The sequence below is a fragment of the Oncorhynchus tshawytscha genome, linkage group LG19 (genome assembly GCF_018296145.1).
Source record: "Oncorhynchus tshawytscha isolate Ot180627B linkage group LG19, Otsh_v2.0, whole genome shotgun sequence".
Lineage (NCBI taxonomy): Eukaryota > Metazoa > Chordata > Actinopteri > Salmoniformes > Salmonidae > Oncorhynchus > Oncorhynchus tshawytscha.
This window is the reverse complement of record NC_056447.1, coordinates 39,474,133-39,490,755: the sequence shown is the minus strand read 5'-3', so window position 1 is coordinate 39,490,755 and position 16,623 is coordinate 39,474,133. Positions and strand designations below refer to the sequence as shown.

Genomic DNA, 16,623 nt, shown 5'->3' with positions numbered 1-16,623 from the left:
CAGCCAATAGCCTTTGTCTAGGAGGCTCTAGAGATAGAAGTGTTTCTGTCTGAGAGCGGAGGGGACCAATGCCATCCCACGGCAGCAGGGTCACAGCTAATGGTAACATGACACATGTATCAAACAGAGGTCAGAGGTCCCAGTTGCTTTCATCATCCACACGCCATATTGGCTTGGAACTTGTCCAAACCAAAAACCATGGATTTCAGGCAGTATCCACGCTGGGTTAAAGGCTAGAGATACCGCTCACAAGGGACAGGACATGGACGCAAACAAGAAAGAATGCTACAACCGCAGACAAGGCATCAAACATGCAAAGGCCAATATAGGTGTAACGGTTTTCTTCCTGGGAAGGAGAGGAGGACCAAAATGCAACGTGGTTATTTATAAACATCTTTAATGAAAGATGAAAATGTGAACACTATACAAAATAAGAAAACGTGGAAAAACCGAAACAGTCCTAACTGGTGCAAACCACAGAGACAGGAACAACCACCCACCAGATACCTAAAGAATATGGCTGCCTAAATATGGTTCCCAATCAGAGACAACGATAAACACCTGCCTCTGATTGAGAACCACTCCAGGCAACCATAGACTTACCTAGAACACTCAACTGAACACAACCACATAGACTACAAAACCCCTAGACAAAACAAGACACATAAATCACCCATGTCACACCCTGGCCTAACCAACATAATAAAGAAAACACAGAATACTAAGACCAGGGTGTGACAATAGGTGGAAGGTGGAATCCTATTACACTGGCTCTGACACTTGTTGTATGTGACAGGGCTTGAAGACGATAATGGATTACAAAGGGAAATCTAGCCATGAGCTGCCTAACGATGCAGAACACCCGAACGAGCTAAATCCCTTTTATGCTTGCTTCGAGGAATATAACACTGTGCATTGCATGAAAGCCTCTGTTTTCCGTATGACTGTGTGATCTCGCTCTCTGTGGCCGATGTGAGCAAAACCTTTCAACAGGTTAACAATCACAAGGCTGCCAGGCCAGACGGAATACCAGGACGCGTACTCAAAGCATGCACAGACCAGCTGGCAAGTGTCTTCACAGACATTTTCAATCTCCTTGTCCCAGTCTGTAATCCCAACATGTTTCAAGCTGGCCACCATTGTCCCTGTTCCCAAGAGCTCCACGGTAACCTACCTAAATGACTATCGACCTGTAGTACTCACATCTGTAATTATGAAGTCCTTTAAAAGGCTGGTCTTGACACACATCAACACCATCATCCCAGACACCCTAGACCCACACCAATTTGCATACTGCCCCCAACATATCCACAATCTCAATTGCATGTCACACTGCCCTCTCTCACCTGGACAAGAGGGGATATAATGATGTGAGATTGCTGCTCATAGACTACAGCTCAGCATTCAACACCATAGTCCCCTCCAAGCTCATCACCAAGCTAGGGACCCTGGTACTGAACCCCTCCCTCTGCAACTGGATCCTGGACTTCCTGACGGGCCGGTCCCAGCTGGTGAGGATAGGCAACAACACCTCCGCCACACTGACCCTAAACACGGGGGCCCCTCACAGGTGTTTAGTCCCCTGCTGTACTCCCTGTTCACCCAAACTGCGAGCCACGCACGACTCCAACACTATCATCAAGTTTACTGACGACACGACGGTGGTAGGCCTGCTCAGAAAGGGTGATGACACAGCCTACAGGGAGGAGGTCAGAGACTTAGCAGCGTGGTGCCATGATAACAACCTCTCCTTCAATGTCAGTCAGATTAAGGAGCTGATAGTGGACTATAGGAGAAAGAAGGGAGCGAACACCCCTGTCCACATTGAGGGACTGTTGTGGAACAGGTCACAAACTTCAAGTTCATTGTCTTCCACATCACTAAGGACTTAACATGGTCCACACCCGCACAATCATGAAGAGGGCACGGCAGCACCTCTTCCCCCTCAGGAGGCTGAAAAGATTTGGCATGGGCCATCTGATCCCCAAAAAGTTTTACAGCTCCACCATCAAGAGCATCTTGACGGGCTGCATCACCACTTGGTATGGCAAATGAACCGCCCTTGACCGCAAAACGCTACAGAGGGTGGTTTGGATGACCTAGTATATCACTGGTGCTGAGCTCCCTGCCATCCAGGACCTCTATATCAGGCGGTGTCAGAGGAAGGCCCGAAAAGATGGCAAAAACTCTAGCCACCCAAGCCATAAACTGTTCACTCTGCTACCGTCCGGCAAACAGTACAGGAGCATCGGATCACAGACCAACAGGATCCGAGACAGCTTTGACCCCCAAGCCATAACACTGCTAAATAGTCAATTAATAGTCAATTAATGGTACCTGAACTATCTGCACCGTATTGAGAAAACATCTTGATGTTTTGTCAATCTGAGAGAGACAGGAAGCCAAAGGCTACAACCATGTCCAAACTTATGTCCAAACTTTTGACTGGTACTGTATGTGTGAAATTTGTTTTGATTTAGAATGTACCATTATCATGGACCTGTCGGAACAGGGGAAAAAATACATGTTATCCATATGCGCTTGAGTAGCGAATGGAGGACGCGTTTCCCACAGTTCATTTTCACGCCAGCCAGGTAGGCTACTCCAGTTGTAAAGAAAAACAATGTGCTTAATATTAGGAAAGTTGAGAAATAAAAATTGTAAGCCTACAGAAAGCTGATGGGATCCTCCTCTTTATAACAGAGTCCATAAAAACGTTGTTTTCTCTCACAATTGAATAGCATAGTCTATCGAAATGTTGTGCAACATGGGCTTATAGGAACACTTTAATTCTATGCATCAAGCAGCTATGAGGAGCTGGCTCTCGTTTCACAACAGGTGAACCTATTCCACTCAAACTCAGAATGCCAGGTTTCTCATGAAGTGTCGGATGTAATTTCCTAAAGCATTTGCATTGATGACAGAGTGCTCAGAGGGACAATAGAGCCCTGAGTACCAGGCCATTAGGACCTGATGGAGGGACAATAGAGCACTGAGTACAGGCCATTACTGGCTGTTAGCAAGTTTGGTAGGCTACTAATGATCATTTAGCAGACGCTTTAAATAAACGCAACCAAACTTTATAAATTCCAACATTCTACCTTATTGCCTGGTTTGATTGTGAGATGTCATCATAGGTTTTTTTGTGATTCAGAATTACCCTGACAATGGAACAGGGTGGCGGCTATATTGTATTGTGAATCATATGTATTTCTATTTTTGGCAACCAGAATAATCATGGCAGTCATGCACATCATGCAAAATACAACTCCCAATACAGTATATAGACAGATGTTAACACCAATCACCCAGAAATGTTGTGGTATGTATGCAGCACACACACATATACCGTCTTTAGATCCAGGCCGGATACAGGAGCTCAGTGAAATGTTTTACATGTTTGATTTAGTGAATTTGACTCAGAAAACTCTTTGGCTGTCCCCATAGGAGAACCTGCTTTTGGTTCCAGGTAGAACCTAAAGGGGTTCTACTTGGAACCAAATGGGTTCTACCTGCAACCAAAAAGGGTTATTGAACCCTTTAAGGTTCTAGATAGTGTATGATGCTTTCTAAGAGTGTATGATGTCTACTGGTCGGCTTCCCGTTCCCAAACTCCTGACTCATTGTTCACTTAACAACCAGTCTAGCAGTAGCTCACAGAGCGCTGGATGTGCATATGGTGCTGAGATCTGGGCCCTGCTGTGTGTATGGGATTCGTATTATAGAGATGTGGCACTTGCTGTGTTACTGAGTGGTGTATGCGATCGTGTAGTGTTGAGATGTGGGTCTTGCTGTGCGTATGTGTGAGTGTGTGTGTGTGTGTGTGTGTATGCATGTGTGCATTTGTGCATGTGTGTATGTTCCAGAGCCCCTACACCATCTGCAACCAGCAGCAGGAGCAGACCCATAAAATAGTCTCCAGGGAGGCATAGACACAAACACACTCCACTGTAATGCTGTGGCCTCAAAAAATATGAATGTTTTATTTTAATCAAGCACTCTAAACTACCGAACAACAGTTTCCTTTTCCATAAATGTTATTGTGTTAGTGCGCTACTTAATTCTCACCGATGGAATATTACCAAGACACACAGATGAAGAAATTATAAATGTTATTACATTGTGTCTGGAATATTATACTAGCATGGGAAAATGCTAATACATTAAAAATCTAGATACTGTTTAAACAAGTAAACATCACAACATAAACCATGAAGTATTGTCAGCCAGAAATCACCTGCATTGGTCACCTAATGCTTTATGAACATTTCTGAATACTTTATGAAGATTTATAAACACCTTATAACCATTTATGAACGTCTATGAACACCAATATGTAAGGGATCAGCGGTAGCTCAGGTCACGTGGCAATGTTCTGTATTCCTCTGGATTTCCACAGTATCTCCAGATCTTCAGTATTCTAGCATTGTATCCAGTGTTAGTTCCACCAAAGAGGACCATAGGCTCTAAGGACAGTGATAACCATTGACTACATGCGCTTGCTGGACTGGAAAAGAACACAACAAAGGACAGGCTCGGCATGATTCCTCCATCTCTTCATGAGTCCTAAGATCTGACCTGGGGGCAAGGTGGTGGGGGCTGGGTGGTGAGGGAGACATATTGTGGTTCTGGTCTCAGACTTCTATCACCTATATACAATACAGAGGGAGGGATCTGTGCGTGGTTGCGTGCGAGTGCACACATACTTTATGAGCATAATCAGTACCAGAATTTTGGAGTGTGAATATTCTTGAAATGTTGTCTCCCTCGTTTCTCCTTTGCAGACAATCCGTGCCGCTACTAAGCCCATGAGTGACTGTCTGCTGATGCTGAGGAACGAGCACTGGAAAAGAGTACGCAGCATCCTCACCCCCTCCTTCAGCGCAGCCAAGATGAAAGAGGCAAGACAAGAGCCCCTTACCTCTTCCTCTTTTCACTCCTCTCCTCTTCACTCCTCTACCCTTCACCCATCTACTCTCTTCCTCTCGTCACCCCAGAAGTTTACATACACTCAATTAGTATTTGGTAGCGTTGCCTTTAAATTGTTAAACTTGGGTCAAACGTTTTGGGTAGCCTTCCACAAGCTTCCCACAATTTTGGCCCATTCCTCCTGACAGAGCTGATGTAACTGAGTCAGGGTTGTAGGCCTCCTTGCTCGCACATGTTTTTTCCGTTTTTTTTATTCGTTTTTTTTTAGTTCACCTTTATTTAACCAGGTAGGCTAGTTGAGAACAAGTTGTATGGCATTGAAGCTCGTCTGGAGGTTAGTTAACACAGTGTCCAAAGAAGGGACAGAGGTATACAGAATAGTGTCGTCTGCATAGAGGTGGATCAAAGAATCACCAGCAGCAAGAGCGACATCATTGATGTATACAGAGAAGAGAGTCGGCCCGAGAATTGAACCCTGTGGCACCCCCATAGAGACTGCCAGAGGTCCGGACAACAGGCCCTCCGATTTGACACACTGAACTCTATCAGAGAAGTAGTTGGTGAACCAGGCGAGGCAATCATTTGAGAATCCAAGGCTGTTGAATCTGCCAATAAAATGTTGTGATTGACAGAGTTGAAAGCCTTAGCCAGGTCGATGAATACGGCTGCACAGTATTGTCTTTTATCGATGGCGGTTATGATATCGTTTAGGACCTTGAGCGTGGCTGAGGTGCACCCAAGACCAGCTCTGAAACCAGATTGCATAGTGGAGAAGGTATGGTGGGATTCGGAATGGTCGGTGATCTGTTTGTTAACTTGGCTTTCGAGACCTTAGAAAGGCAGGGCAGGATGGATATAGGTCTGTAGCAGTTTGGGTCTAGAGTGTCTCCCCCTTTGATGAGGGGGATGACCGTGGAAGCTTTCCAATCTATGGGAATCTCAGACAATACGAAAGAGAGGTTGAACAGGCTAGTAATAGGGGTTGCAACAATTTTGGCAGATCATTTTAGAAAGAGAGGGTCCAGATTGCCTAGCCCGGCTGATTTGTAGGGGTCCAGATTTTGCAACTCTTTCAGAACATCAGCTACCTGGATTTGGGTGAAGGAAAAGTGGGGGAGGTTTGGGCGAGTTGCAGTGAGGGGTGGAGGGCTGTTGATCTGGGTAGGGGTAGCCAGGTGGAAAGCATGGCCCGCCGTAGAAAAATGCTTATTGAAATTCTCAATTATAGTGGATTTATCGGTGGTGACCGTGTTTCCTAGCGTCAGTTTAGTGGGCAGCTGAGAGGAGGTGCTCGCATTGTCCATGAACTTTACAGTGTCCCAGAACTTTTTTGAGTTTGTGCTACAGGATGCAAATTTCTGCTTGATAAAGCTAGCCTTAGTTTTCCTAACTGCCTGTGTATATTTGTTCTTAACTTCCCTGAACAGTTGCAAATCACGGGGACTGTTCGATGCTAATGCAGAATGCCACAGGATGTTTTTGTGCTAGTCAAGGGCAGTCAGGTCTGGAGAGAACCAAGGGCTATATCTGTTCCTGGTTCATTTTTTTGAATGGGGCATGCTTATTTAAGATGGTGAGGAAGGCACTTTTAAAGAATAACCAGGCATCCTCTACTGACGGGATGAGGTCAATATCCTTCCAGGATACCCCGGCCAGGTCGATTAGAAAGGCCTGCTCGCTGAAGTGTTTTAGGGAGCATTTGACGGTGATGAGGGGTGGTCGTTTGGTCGCAGACCCATTACGGATGCAGGTAATGAGGCAGGGATCGTTGAGATCTTGGTTGAAAACAGCAGGGGTGTATTTGGAGGGCAAGTTGGTTAGGATATCTATGAGGGTTCCCGTGTTCACGGATTTGGGGTTGTACCTGGTGGGTTTATTGATAATTTGTGTGAAATTGAGGGCATAAAGCTTAGATTGTAGGGTGTTAAGCATGTCACTGTTTAGGTCACCCAGCAGCACAAGCTCTGAAGATAGATGTGGGGCAATCAATTCACATATGGTGTCCAGGGCACAGCTGGGGGCAGAGGGTGGTCTATAGTAAGCGGCAATGGTGAGAGACCTGTTTTCCTCAAAAATAGATTTTTTAAAGTAGAAGTTTGAATTGTTTGGGTACAGACCTGGATAGTTAGACAGAACTCTGCAGGATATCTCTGCAGTAGATTGCAACACCGCCGCCTTTGGCAGTTCTGTCTTGTAGGAGTTCTGCCAACATATTCTCTATAGGATTGATAGGTAATGAGGTCATCATTACCATGATGTCAAGCAAAGAGGCATTGAGTTTGAAGTTCGGCCTTGAAATACATCCACAGGTACACCTCCAATTGACTCAAATTATGTCAATTGGGCTATCAGAAGCTTCTAAAGCCACAACATAATTTTCTGGAATTTTCCAAGCTGTTTAAAGGCACAGTCAACTTAGTGTTTGTAAACTTCTGACCCACTGGAATTGTGATACAGTGAATTATAAGTGAAATAATCTGTCTGTAAACAATTGTTGTAAAAATGTCTTGTGTCATGCACAAAGTAGATGTCCTAACCGACTTGCCCAAACTATAGTTTGTTGACAAGAAATGTGTGGAGTGGTTGAACAATGAGTTTTAATAACTTGAATAACTTCCGACTTCAACTGTGTGTTTGCTTGTTCTTGATCAGATTGTATGTGCTCCACTTAATCGGTGGATGCATTACCCCCCCATCATCAAACTCGATTGCCTTTTCTTATACATTTTTTACTTGGCTTTCCCACATTTCAAATTCAGTAGAGAGATGACTAGCCTAGGCAAAGTGACGTGATTACGTAGGGACCTTTTCACTGGCTGACCAGAACTTCCAAGACCTGTGTCAAGATCAGTTACTTACACCACCGGCCCTCCCCATAACCTCTATGTACAAAAAAGAGAGCAGGTCTGGAGGATAGGATGATTACACAGAAGCATCCCCACTCTTTTACTTAGTTTTTTTCTGGGGGGTGGGAGAAATAACGAGCAAGAAACTTGATTGAACTCTGATCACTTTTATTAGAATGTTTACAGTGCGAACAGTAAAACAATGAATAAATAATGCCATGAAAGGTACCGGATCTGGGAAAATAGGTGCTGGAACAAGATAAGTCAAATCTAATTGGTGCTGGATCCTGTTCCAGCTCAAATTAAGCACTGCATCTCTCTCTCTCTCTCTCTCTCTCTCTCTCTCTCTCTCTCTCTCTCTCTCTCTCTCTCTCTCTCTCTCTCTCTCTCTCTCTCTCTCTCTCTCTCTCTCTCATCACACACACACACACACACACACACACACACACCCCTCCCTTTTCACTCCTCCTTCTCTCACCTTCTGTTGTATCTACATGGAACCCATACATGTTCAAAAACCTTTAGGCCTTCAGTAGCTAGCAATCTTATCTCCTCTCTTAATTTGGTCAGGATATTTCACTTTCATTTTCCCTCTCTCCCTCTCCCTCTCCCTCTCCGTGACTTCTGTGTATGGTTTGACATTGTAATAGTGTCATTAGAACAAACAGTAGGTCTGCTTTACAATGTGGAACATAATTACTGGGGCCTGTTGGAACAGCATGTTTTATGTGCTCGTTAAGTCCCCTCTACACTGATACACTGACTCAGTGATTGAGAGAGATTAATGAGCCTGCCTGCCTGCTTGACTGTCTCTCTGCCTGCCTCTCTGTCTGCCTCTCTGCCTGCCTGTATCTCTCTCTGCTTGTCTGCCTGCCTCCCTGCCTGCTTGCCTGCCTGTCTGCCTGCCTGTCTGCCTGCCTCTCTGCCTGCCTCTTTCTCTGCCTGCCTGCCTGTCTGTGACACCAGAGGCAGTTGCTGTGGACAGACATATTTCAACTGCTGAAAAAAGAACTAACTGCTCTCATTGCATTGCAAAGACCAACCAAACCAAAGATCCTCTATTCTCCAGATAGTGTGTGTGTATGTATGTCACATAATTTATGAAAACTAGCAATATAAAGAGAAAGAAGGCATTGTATGGCGTAGTGTTCATGTACAATGCATGCTTGTAGTGAGTGTCATGAGAAGGAAAGTTTATCCAGAGAAAGACTGCAAGGCATAACACACTAGAAGGGTAATTATTAGGTACAGTATGTAATTATCGTGTAGTAGAGAAAAAGGTAGGTGGTCATTTAGCTAGACCATTAATTGTAATTAGGGCTGTGGTGTTATGTTTACATGGCAACCACCAGTGGTTGGCCACTTAGGTCTAATGAAACCACACACACTTCTCTCTCACGCTCCACCACTGAGGATAAAGGGATTTAGGCTGAAAGTCAGTTATGACTGATTTTGTTTCTAGTGTCCCACACAGATAGCTTTCGTAAACACGGAGTAATTCATGCTGTAATTGACCGTTTGGATTTCATTTGTTACTGGCAATCGGTCTCTTAATTGAAGGATGTACTCAGTGTGTTTGTGTACAGATGTAGGACCTTATTTGAATCACTCTTTTTGTTGCTGAGAATTTTCCTGCAAAGCAGATAATGCAAACTTGTAGTGTATTTGAGAAGAAAAAAAAAATGGTAACATTTGTAATTTCCACTTTTACATTTTTTACTTGATTTGCCTTAACGAAAAATGTATCAATCCCTACAATCCACATAATAATTAACATTTCGGGATTATTTTCCTGCTGTACCAAACTGACTCAAATTAAGATCCTACATCTGTACACATGTACGTTTTCTATCTTTCACTCTCTCTGAGTGTCTGTCATTCATACGCTGTAAAATTAGCTAACAAAAGAAATAGGCTTGGAACTCAATTAAGAACGTCATTGAGATTGGAGTTGCATTCAGGGACAACTAATGATTAGTTATTTCTTTCTGTGTTTGTGTTTTGGATTGTTTCGGGGGTACCGAGAGAGCGAGAGAGAGAGAGAGAGTGGTGGTGGGGACTCTTGATCAGTAGTACTGAGAGAGAGTGGTGGTGTGGTTTTGTCTGGATCAGTAGTACTGGGAGACTGTGGTTGTGTGGTTTTGTCTGGATCAGTAGTACTGAGAGAGATTGGTGATGTGGTTTTGTCTGGATCAGTACTACTGAGAGAGAGTGGTGGTGTGGTTTTGTCTGGATCAGTAGTACTGAGAGAGAGTGGTGGTGTTGTTTTGTCTGGATCAGTAGTACTGAGAGTGAGTGGTGGTGTGGTTTTGTCTGGATCAGTAGTACTGGGAGTGAGTGGTGGTGTGGTTTTGTCTGGATCAGTAGTACTGGGAGTGAGTGGTGGTGTGGTTTTGTCTGGATCAGTAGTACTGAGAGTGAGTGGTGGTGTGGTTTTGTCTGGATCAGTAGTACTGGGAGTGAGTGGTGGTGTGGTTTTGTCTGGATCAGTAGTACTGAGAGTGAGTGGTGGTGTGGTTTTGTCTGGATCAGTAGTACTGGGAGTGAGTGGTGGTGTGGTTTTGTCTGGATCAGTAGTACTGAGAGTGAGTGGTGGTGTGGTTTTGTCTGGATCAGTAGTACTGAGAGTGAGTGGTGGTGTGGTTTTGTCTGGATCAGTAGTACTCACACACCACTCTCTCTCAGCAGCAGTCACACCACCACTCTCTATCAGCACCACTCACACAACCACTCTCTCTCAGCAGTGGTTACACCACCACTCTCTCTCAGCAGTGGTTACACCACCAGTCTCTCTCAACAGTGGTCCCACCTCCACTCTCTCTCAGCACCACGCACACCTCCACTCTCTCTCAGCACCACTCACACCACCACTCTCTCTCAGCAGCGGTCACACCTCCACTCTCTCTCAGCACCACTCACACCACCACTCTCTCTCAGCAGTTGTCACACCTCCACTCTCTCACACCACCACTCTCTCTCAACAGTGGTCACACCACCACTCTCTCTAAGCACCACTCTCACTACCACTCTCTCTCTCAACAGTGGTCACACCACCTCTCTCTCTCAGCACCACTCACACCTCCACTCTCTCTCAGCAGCAGTCACACCACCACTCTCTCCAAACAGTGGTCACACCACCCCTCTCTCTCAGCACCACTCACACCTCCACTCTCTCTCAGCAGCAGTCACACCACCACTCTCTCTCAACAGTGGTCACACCACCACTCTCTCTAAGCACCACTCACACCACCACTCTCTCTCAACAGTGGTCACACCACCACTCTCTCAAAGCACCACTCACACCACCACTCTCTCTCATCAGTGGTCACACCACCACTCTCTCTCAGCAGCAGTCACACCACCACTCTCTATCAGCACCACTCACACAACCACTCTCTCTCAGCAGTGGTTACACCACCACTCTCTCTCAGAAGTGGTTATACCACCAGTCTCTCTCAACAGTGGTCCCACCTCCACTCTCTCTCAGCACCACGCACACCTCCACTCTCTCTCAGCACCACTCACACCACCACTCTCTCTCAGCAGCGGTCACACCTCCACTCTCTCTCAGCACCACTCACACCACCACTCTCTCTCAGCAGCGGTCACACCTCCACTCTCTCTCAGCACCACTCACACCACCACTCTCTCTCAGCAGTTGTCACACCTCCACTCTCTCAGCACCACTCACACCACCACTCTCTCTCAACAGTGGTCACACCACCACTTTCTCTAAGCACCACTCTCACTACCACTCTCTCTCTCAACAGTGGTCACACCACCTCTCTCTCAACAGTGGTCACACCACCACTCTCTCCAAACAGTGGTCACACCACCCCTCTCTCTCAGCACAACTCACACCACCACTCTCTCTCAGCACCACTCACACCTCCACTCTCTCTCAGCAGCAGTCACACCACCACTCTCTCTCAACAGTGGTCACACCACCACTCTCTCTAAGCACCACTCACACCACCACTCTCTCTCAACAGTGGTCACACCACCACTCTCTCAAAGCACCACTCACACCACCACTCTCTCTCATCAGTGGTCACACCACCACTCTCTCTCAGCAGTGGTCACAAGCGCACCCTCTCTTTGGCGCTCTCATTTTTTTCTCATGTCCTTTTAACAGATATTCCATGCCATAGCTGTCCTTTCTGTGATCGAATATGTGTTAGTGCCCTCATTTTCTATGATAAGAAGAGACTACCCACTGGGCACAGACGTCAGTTGTCAACTAACTTGAATTCAACATGAAATCAACAAAAAGTGTCACCATGTTAATGGATTTACATTGAGGACTTTTTGCAAATCCAATCAGTTTCCCATGTTGATTCAACGCCATCAAATAGATTTTTTGTTGTTGAAATGACGTGGAAACACCATTGATTCCACCAGTTTTTGCACAGTGGGTAGGGAGTTGTCTTGAAGATTTGTTGTTTTTGAAATCTGTGCTACTGCAGTACAACTCTCTGTCTGCCCTGGAGAAGGTGATGGCAGAGAGAGAGTGCTTTTCTTGAGATCTGTTTCTCTCAGTCCTGCATTGTAACACAGCAATCGCCATGTTTAGAAGACCTCTTCCCTTAATGAATACATTTATTAATTAGATCGGTGTTTGATCCATCATCATCAGGGTTCTTTTCCCCTTGATAATGCCCTCTGTAATGGTGCTTTAATGGGATTTTAATTGATTCAGCTCCTCTCTTTGGCTCATGGTGTCCTCACCCACACACGCACGCATGCATGCACACACACAGACACGTTTCTGAGAGGGGCTGGAGGTGAGGAGGAGAGTAGCTGGCACAACACTCAGGGCAGCAGTATCCCCTCATGTACTGATTAATGCAAGTGGACCACTTAACATTTACCCCTGATTCCATCTTGTCCATTTATCAGATGAGTCTTGATTTAAAGGGATTTTTTTGCACAGGAAAATTTTTTAAAGGGATCATTTTGGTAATATACAGCACCTTTGGAAAGGATTCAGACCCCTTGACTTTTTCCACATTTTGTTACGTTACAGCCTTATTCTAAAATGAATAAAATACAATTAATTCCTCATCAATCTACATACAATACGACACAGGTTTTTAGAATTTTTTGCAAATGTATTAAAAAGAAAGAACTGAAATACCTTATTAAGTTAAGTATTCAGACCCTTTGCTATGAGACTCCAAATTGAGCTCCGGTGCATCCTGTTTCCATTGATCATCCTTGAGATGTTTCTACAACTTGATTGGAGTCCACTTGTTGTAAATTCAATTGATTGGACATGATTTGGAAAGGTACACACCTGTCTAAATAAGGTCCCACAGTTGACAGTGCATGGCAGAGCAAGAACCAAGCCATGATGTCGAAGGAATCAAGACACAGATCTGGGGAAGGATACCAAAACATTTCTGTAGCATTGAAGGTCCCCAAGAACACAGTGGCCTCCATCATTCTTAAATGGAAGAAGTTTGGAACCACCAAGACTCTTCATAGAGCTGGCCTCCCGGCCAAACTGAGCAATTGGGGGAGAAGGCACAGAGTTCCTCTGTGGAGATGGGACAACCATCTCTGCAGCGCTATACCAATCAGGCCTTTATGGTAGAGTGGCCAGACGGAAGCCACTCCTCAGTAAAAGGCACATAACAGTCCGCTTTCTCAGACCATGAGAAACAAGATTCTCTGTTCTGATGCAACCAAGATTCAACTCTTTGACCTGAATGCCAAGCGTCACATCTGGAGGAAATCTGGCACCATCACTACTGTGAAGCATGGTGGTGGCAGCATCATGATGTGGGATGTTTTTTAGCAGCAGGGACTGGGAGACTGGTCAGGGTCGAGGGAAAGATTAATGGAGCAAAGTACAGAGAGACCCTTGATGAAAACCTGCTCCAGAGTGCTCAGGACCTCAGACTGAGGGGATGGATTCACCTTCCAACAGGACAATGACCGTAAGCACACAGCCAAGACAAAGCAGAAGAGGCTTCGGGACAAGTCTCTGAATGTCCTTGAGTGGCCCAGCCAGAGCCTGGAGCAATCGAACATCTCTGGAGAGACCTGGAAATAGCTGTCTAGTGACGCTCCCCATCCAACCTGACAGAGCTTGAGAGGATCTGCAGAGAATAATGAGAGAAGATCCCCAAATACAGGTGTGCCAAGCTTGTAGCGTCATACCCAAGAAGACTCAAGGCTGTAATCGCTGCCAAAGGTGCTTCAACAAAGTACTGAGTAAAGGGTCTGAATACTTATGTAAACGTCATAAATTTGCCCAAAATTCTAAAAAAACGTTTTTTTGCCTTGTCTTTATAGGGTATTGTGTGTAGATTGATGAGGGGGAAAAATATTTAATCAATTTTAGAATAAGGCAGTAATGTAACAAAATGTGGAAAAAGTCAAGGAGTCTGAATGCTTTCCGTATGCATTGTACATGGGCATTAGCCAGCAGATCCGACCAGCTAGCTTACAGCTGCACTAGGGTCGGACAGGCTTCTTGTGTAGATTAATACACAGTGGTGCCGGCGTGAGATATGGCTTGAAAAACGTACCTCAATCCAGGGATAAGATATGCGTTGTACATCAAATTGTCCTATTATCCCAACTGTTACACCGAGATGATTGACCGACTGCTACGTGTCTTGCCATTCTATAATTGTCTCCATAGTGACCTGTGAATACGTTGTCTACAGCATTCGGTCACATAACAGCTCGATCAGCTGTTCGATTTGACTTTCCTGCATGTCAATTGAGCCAGGATCCCAGTCAAATGGATTTTATTTTGCTGGTTCTGTCACACATCTGTAGAATATTTATGTATTTCCCCTGCATGCTTGTGTTCAGTTTGTTCGGTTTCATAAATAAGTCTGTTGCATAGGCAAGGAGACCCTTTTTCTTTTCATTACGCAGAAAGTCAACAAAGTCTGTTTTTTTACATCCATTGTGAATAACAACAGTTCCTCTCTCAATTAGAAAAATTGTTCCAACTCTCCCCCTTGATAACCACCAAGCCTCAGTGTGAAATAGAACATTGTCATGCTCTGATCCCATATCTCCACATAGTTTTGCGAACAGGCGTGTGCGATGTAGTTTACAATTGAAGTTACCTGCTGCATATCTCAGGGTTCTGCATTCAGCTCTTTTGCCGTTAGTTGTTCCCGGTGTATCAAATCAAATCAAATTTATTTATATACATCGTACATCAGCTGATATCTCAAAGTGCTGTACAGAAACCCAGCCTAAAACCCCAAACAGCAAGCAATGCAGGTGTAGAAGCACGGTGGCTAGGAAAAACTCCCTAGAAAGGCCAAAACCTAGGAAGAAACCTAGAGAGGAACCAGGCTATGTGGGGTGGCCAGTCCTCTTCTGGCTGTGCCGGGTGGAGATTATAACAGAACATGGCCAAGATGTTCAAATGTTCATAAATGACCAGCATGGTCGAATAATAATAAGGCAGAACAGTTGAAACTGGAGCAGCAGCATGGCCAGGTGGACTGGGGACAGCAAGGAGTCATCATGTCAGGTAGTCCTGAGGCATGGTCCTAGGGCTCAGGTCCTCCGAGAGAGAGAAAGAGAGAATTAGAGAGAGCACACTTAAATTCACACAGGACACCGAATAGGACAGGAGAAGTACTCCAGATATAACAAACTGACCCTAGCCCCCCGCCACATAAACTACTGCAGCATAAATACTGGAGGCTGAGACAGGAGGGGTCAGGAGACACTGTGGCCCCATCCAAGGACACCCCCGGACAGGGCCAAACAGGAAGGATATAACCCCACCCACTTTGCCAAAGCACAGCCCCCACACCACTAGAGGGATATCTTCAACCACCAATTTACCATCCTGAGATAAGGCTGAGTATAGCCCACAAAGATCTCCACCACGGTCAAACATCTGTGTGTATCCATTATAGCTCAGTGGGTTTATCATACAGTGCGTCCATATGGCAGAGCGAGACACATAACTACAGTACAGAGGCCTGCCCGCCATCCCGCCTAGATGAAGCCCCATCTGTACAAAAGGCCAACATTCGATCTCATGGAATTAGTTTTTTGTCAATATAGCCACGCAGCACACTGAACATTTAATGTTCTGGAATCAGGAGACATTCCTCATGAATAGCATCCTCTGACATGTAGCGAACATGTGGGCATCTCGGCCCTCACTGCTAAGGTCCAATTGAAGATCATAAGGTGGGGAGTTGTTTGACTCATTCAGTCAGAGTTACCTCTTGATTGCTAGCAATAGCATCAATTCTTAGTTTCACAGTGATATCCGACAAGGTATTGATGTGAGTTTTTGTGCCTCTGCCTTATCACACATTGTTTTCACCATATCAAATGGCAGCAAGAAAACAATTCTCTGCAGTATTGTGTGGTTTCATAGTGTAGTGGCTTAGCCATTCACCGTGGGAATGATTCAAGTGCAACGGTCAAGTGCGGCCTTTTGCAACGATCTAAGGGCGACCTCTGGTTGAAGGTTAACCATTACAATGCTTTTGAGAAACAAAGACGATATTATATACAGTACCAGTCAAAAGTTTGGACACACCTACTCATTCCTGGGTTTTTATTTATTTAGACTATTTTCTACATTGTAGAATAGTATTGAAGACATCAAAACTATGAAATAACACATGGAATCAAGCAGTAACCAAAAAAGTGTTAAACAAATCAGAATATATTTTATATTTTCGATTCTTCAAAGTAGCCACCCTTTGCCTTGATGACAGCTTTGCACACTCTTGGCATTCTCTCAACCAGCTTCATGATGTAGTCACCTGGAATGCATTTAAATTAACAGGTGTGCCTTGTTAAAAGTTCATTTGTAGAATTTCTTTCCTTCTTAATGCTGTGGTAT

The 16,623-nt window shown here is 45.0% G+C and overlaps 1 protein-coding gene across 1 annotated transcript in view; it reads left to right on the top strand.

Annotated features, from left to right (window-relative positions):
• tbxas1 (thromboxane A synthase 1 (platelet)) overlaps positions 1–16,623 on the top strand; it is a 123,284-nt gene that overhangs the window by 57,523 nt on the left and 49,138 nt on the right. The window contains exon 6 of the mRNA XM_024379836.2: positions 4,785–4,901. Coding sequence (XP_024235604.1) covers positions 4,785–4,901 — 117 coding nt within the window. The remainder of the gene's footprint in view (positions 1–4,784; positions 4,902–16,623) is intronic.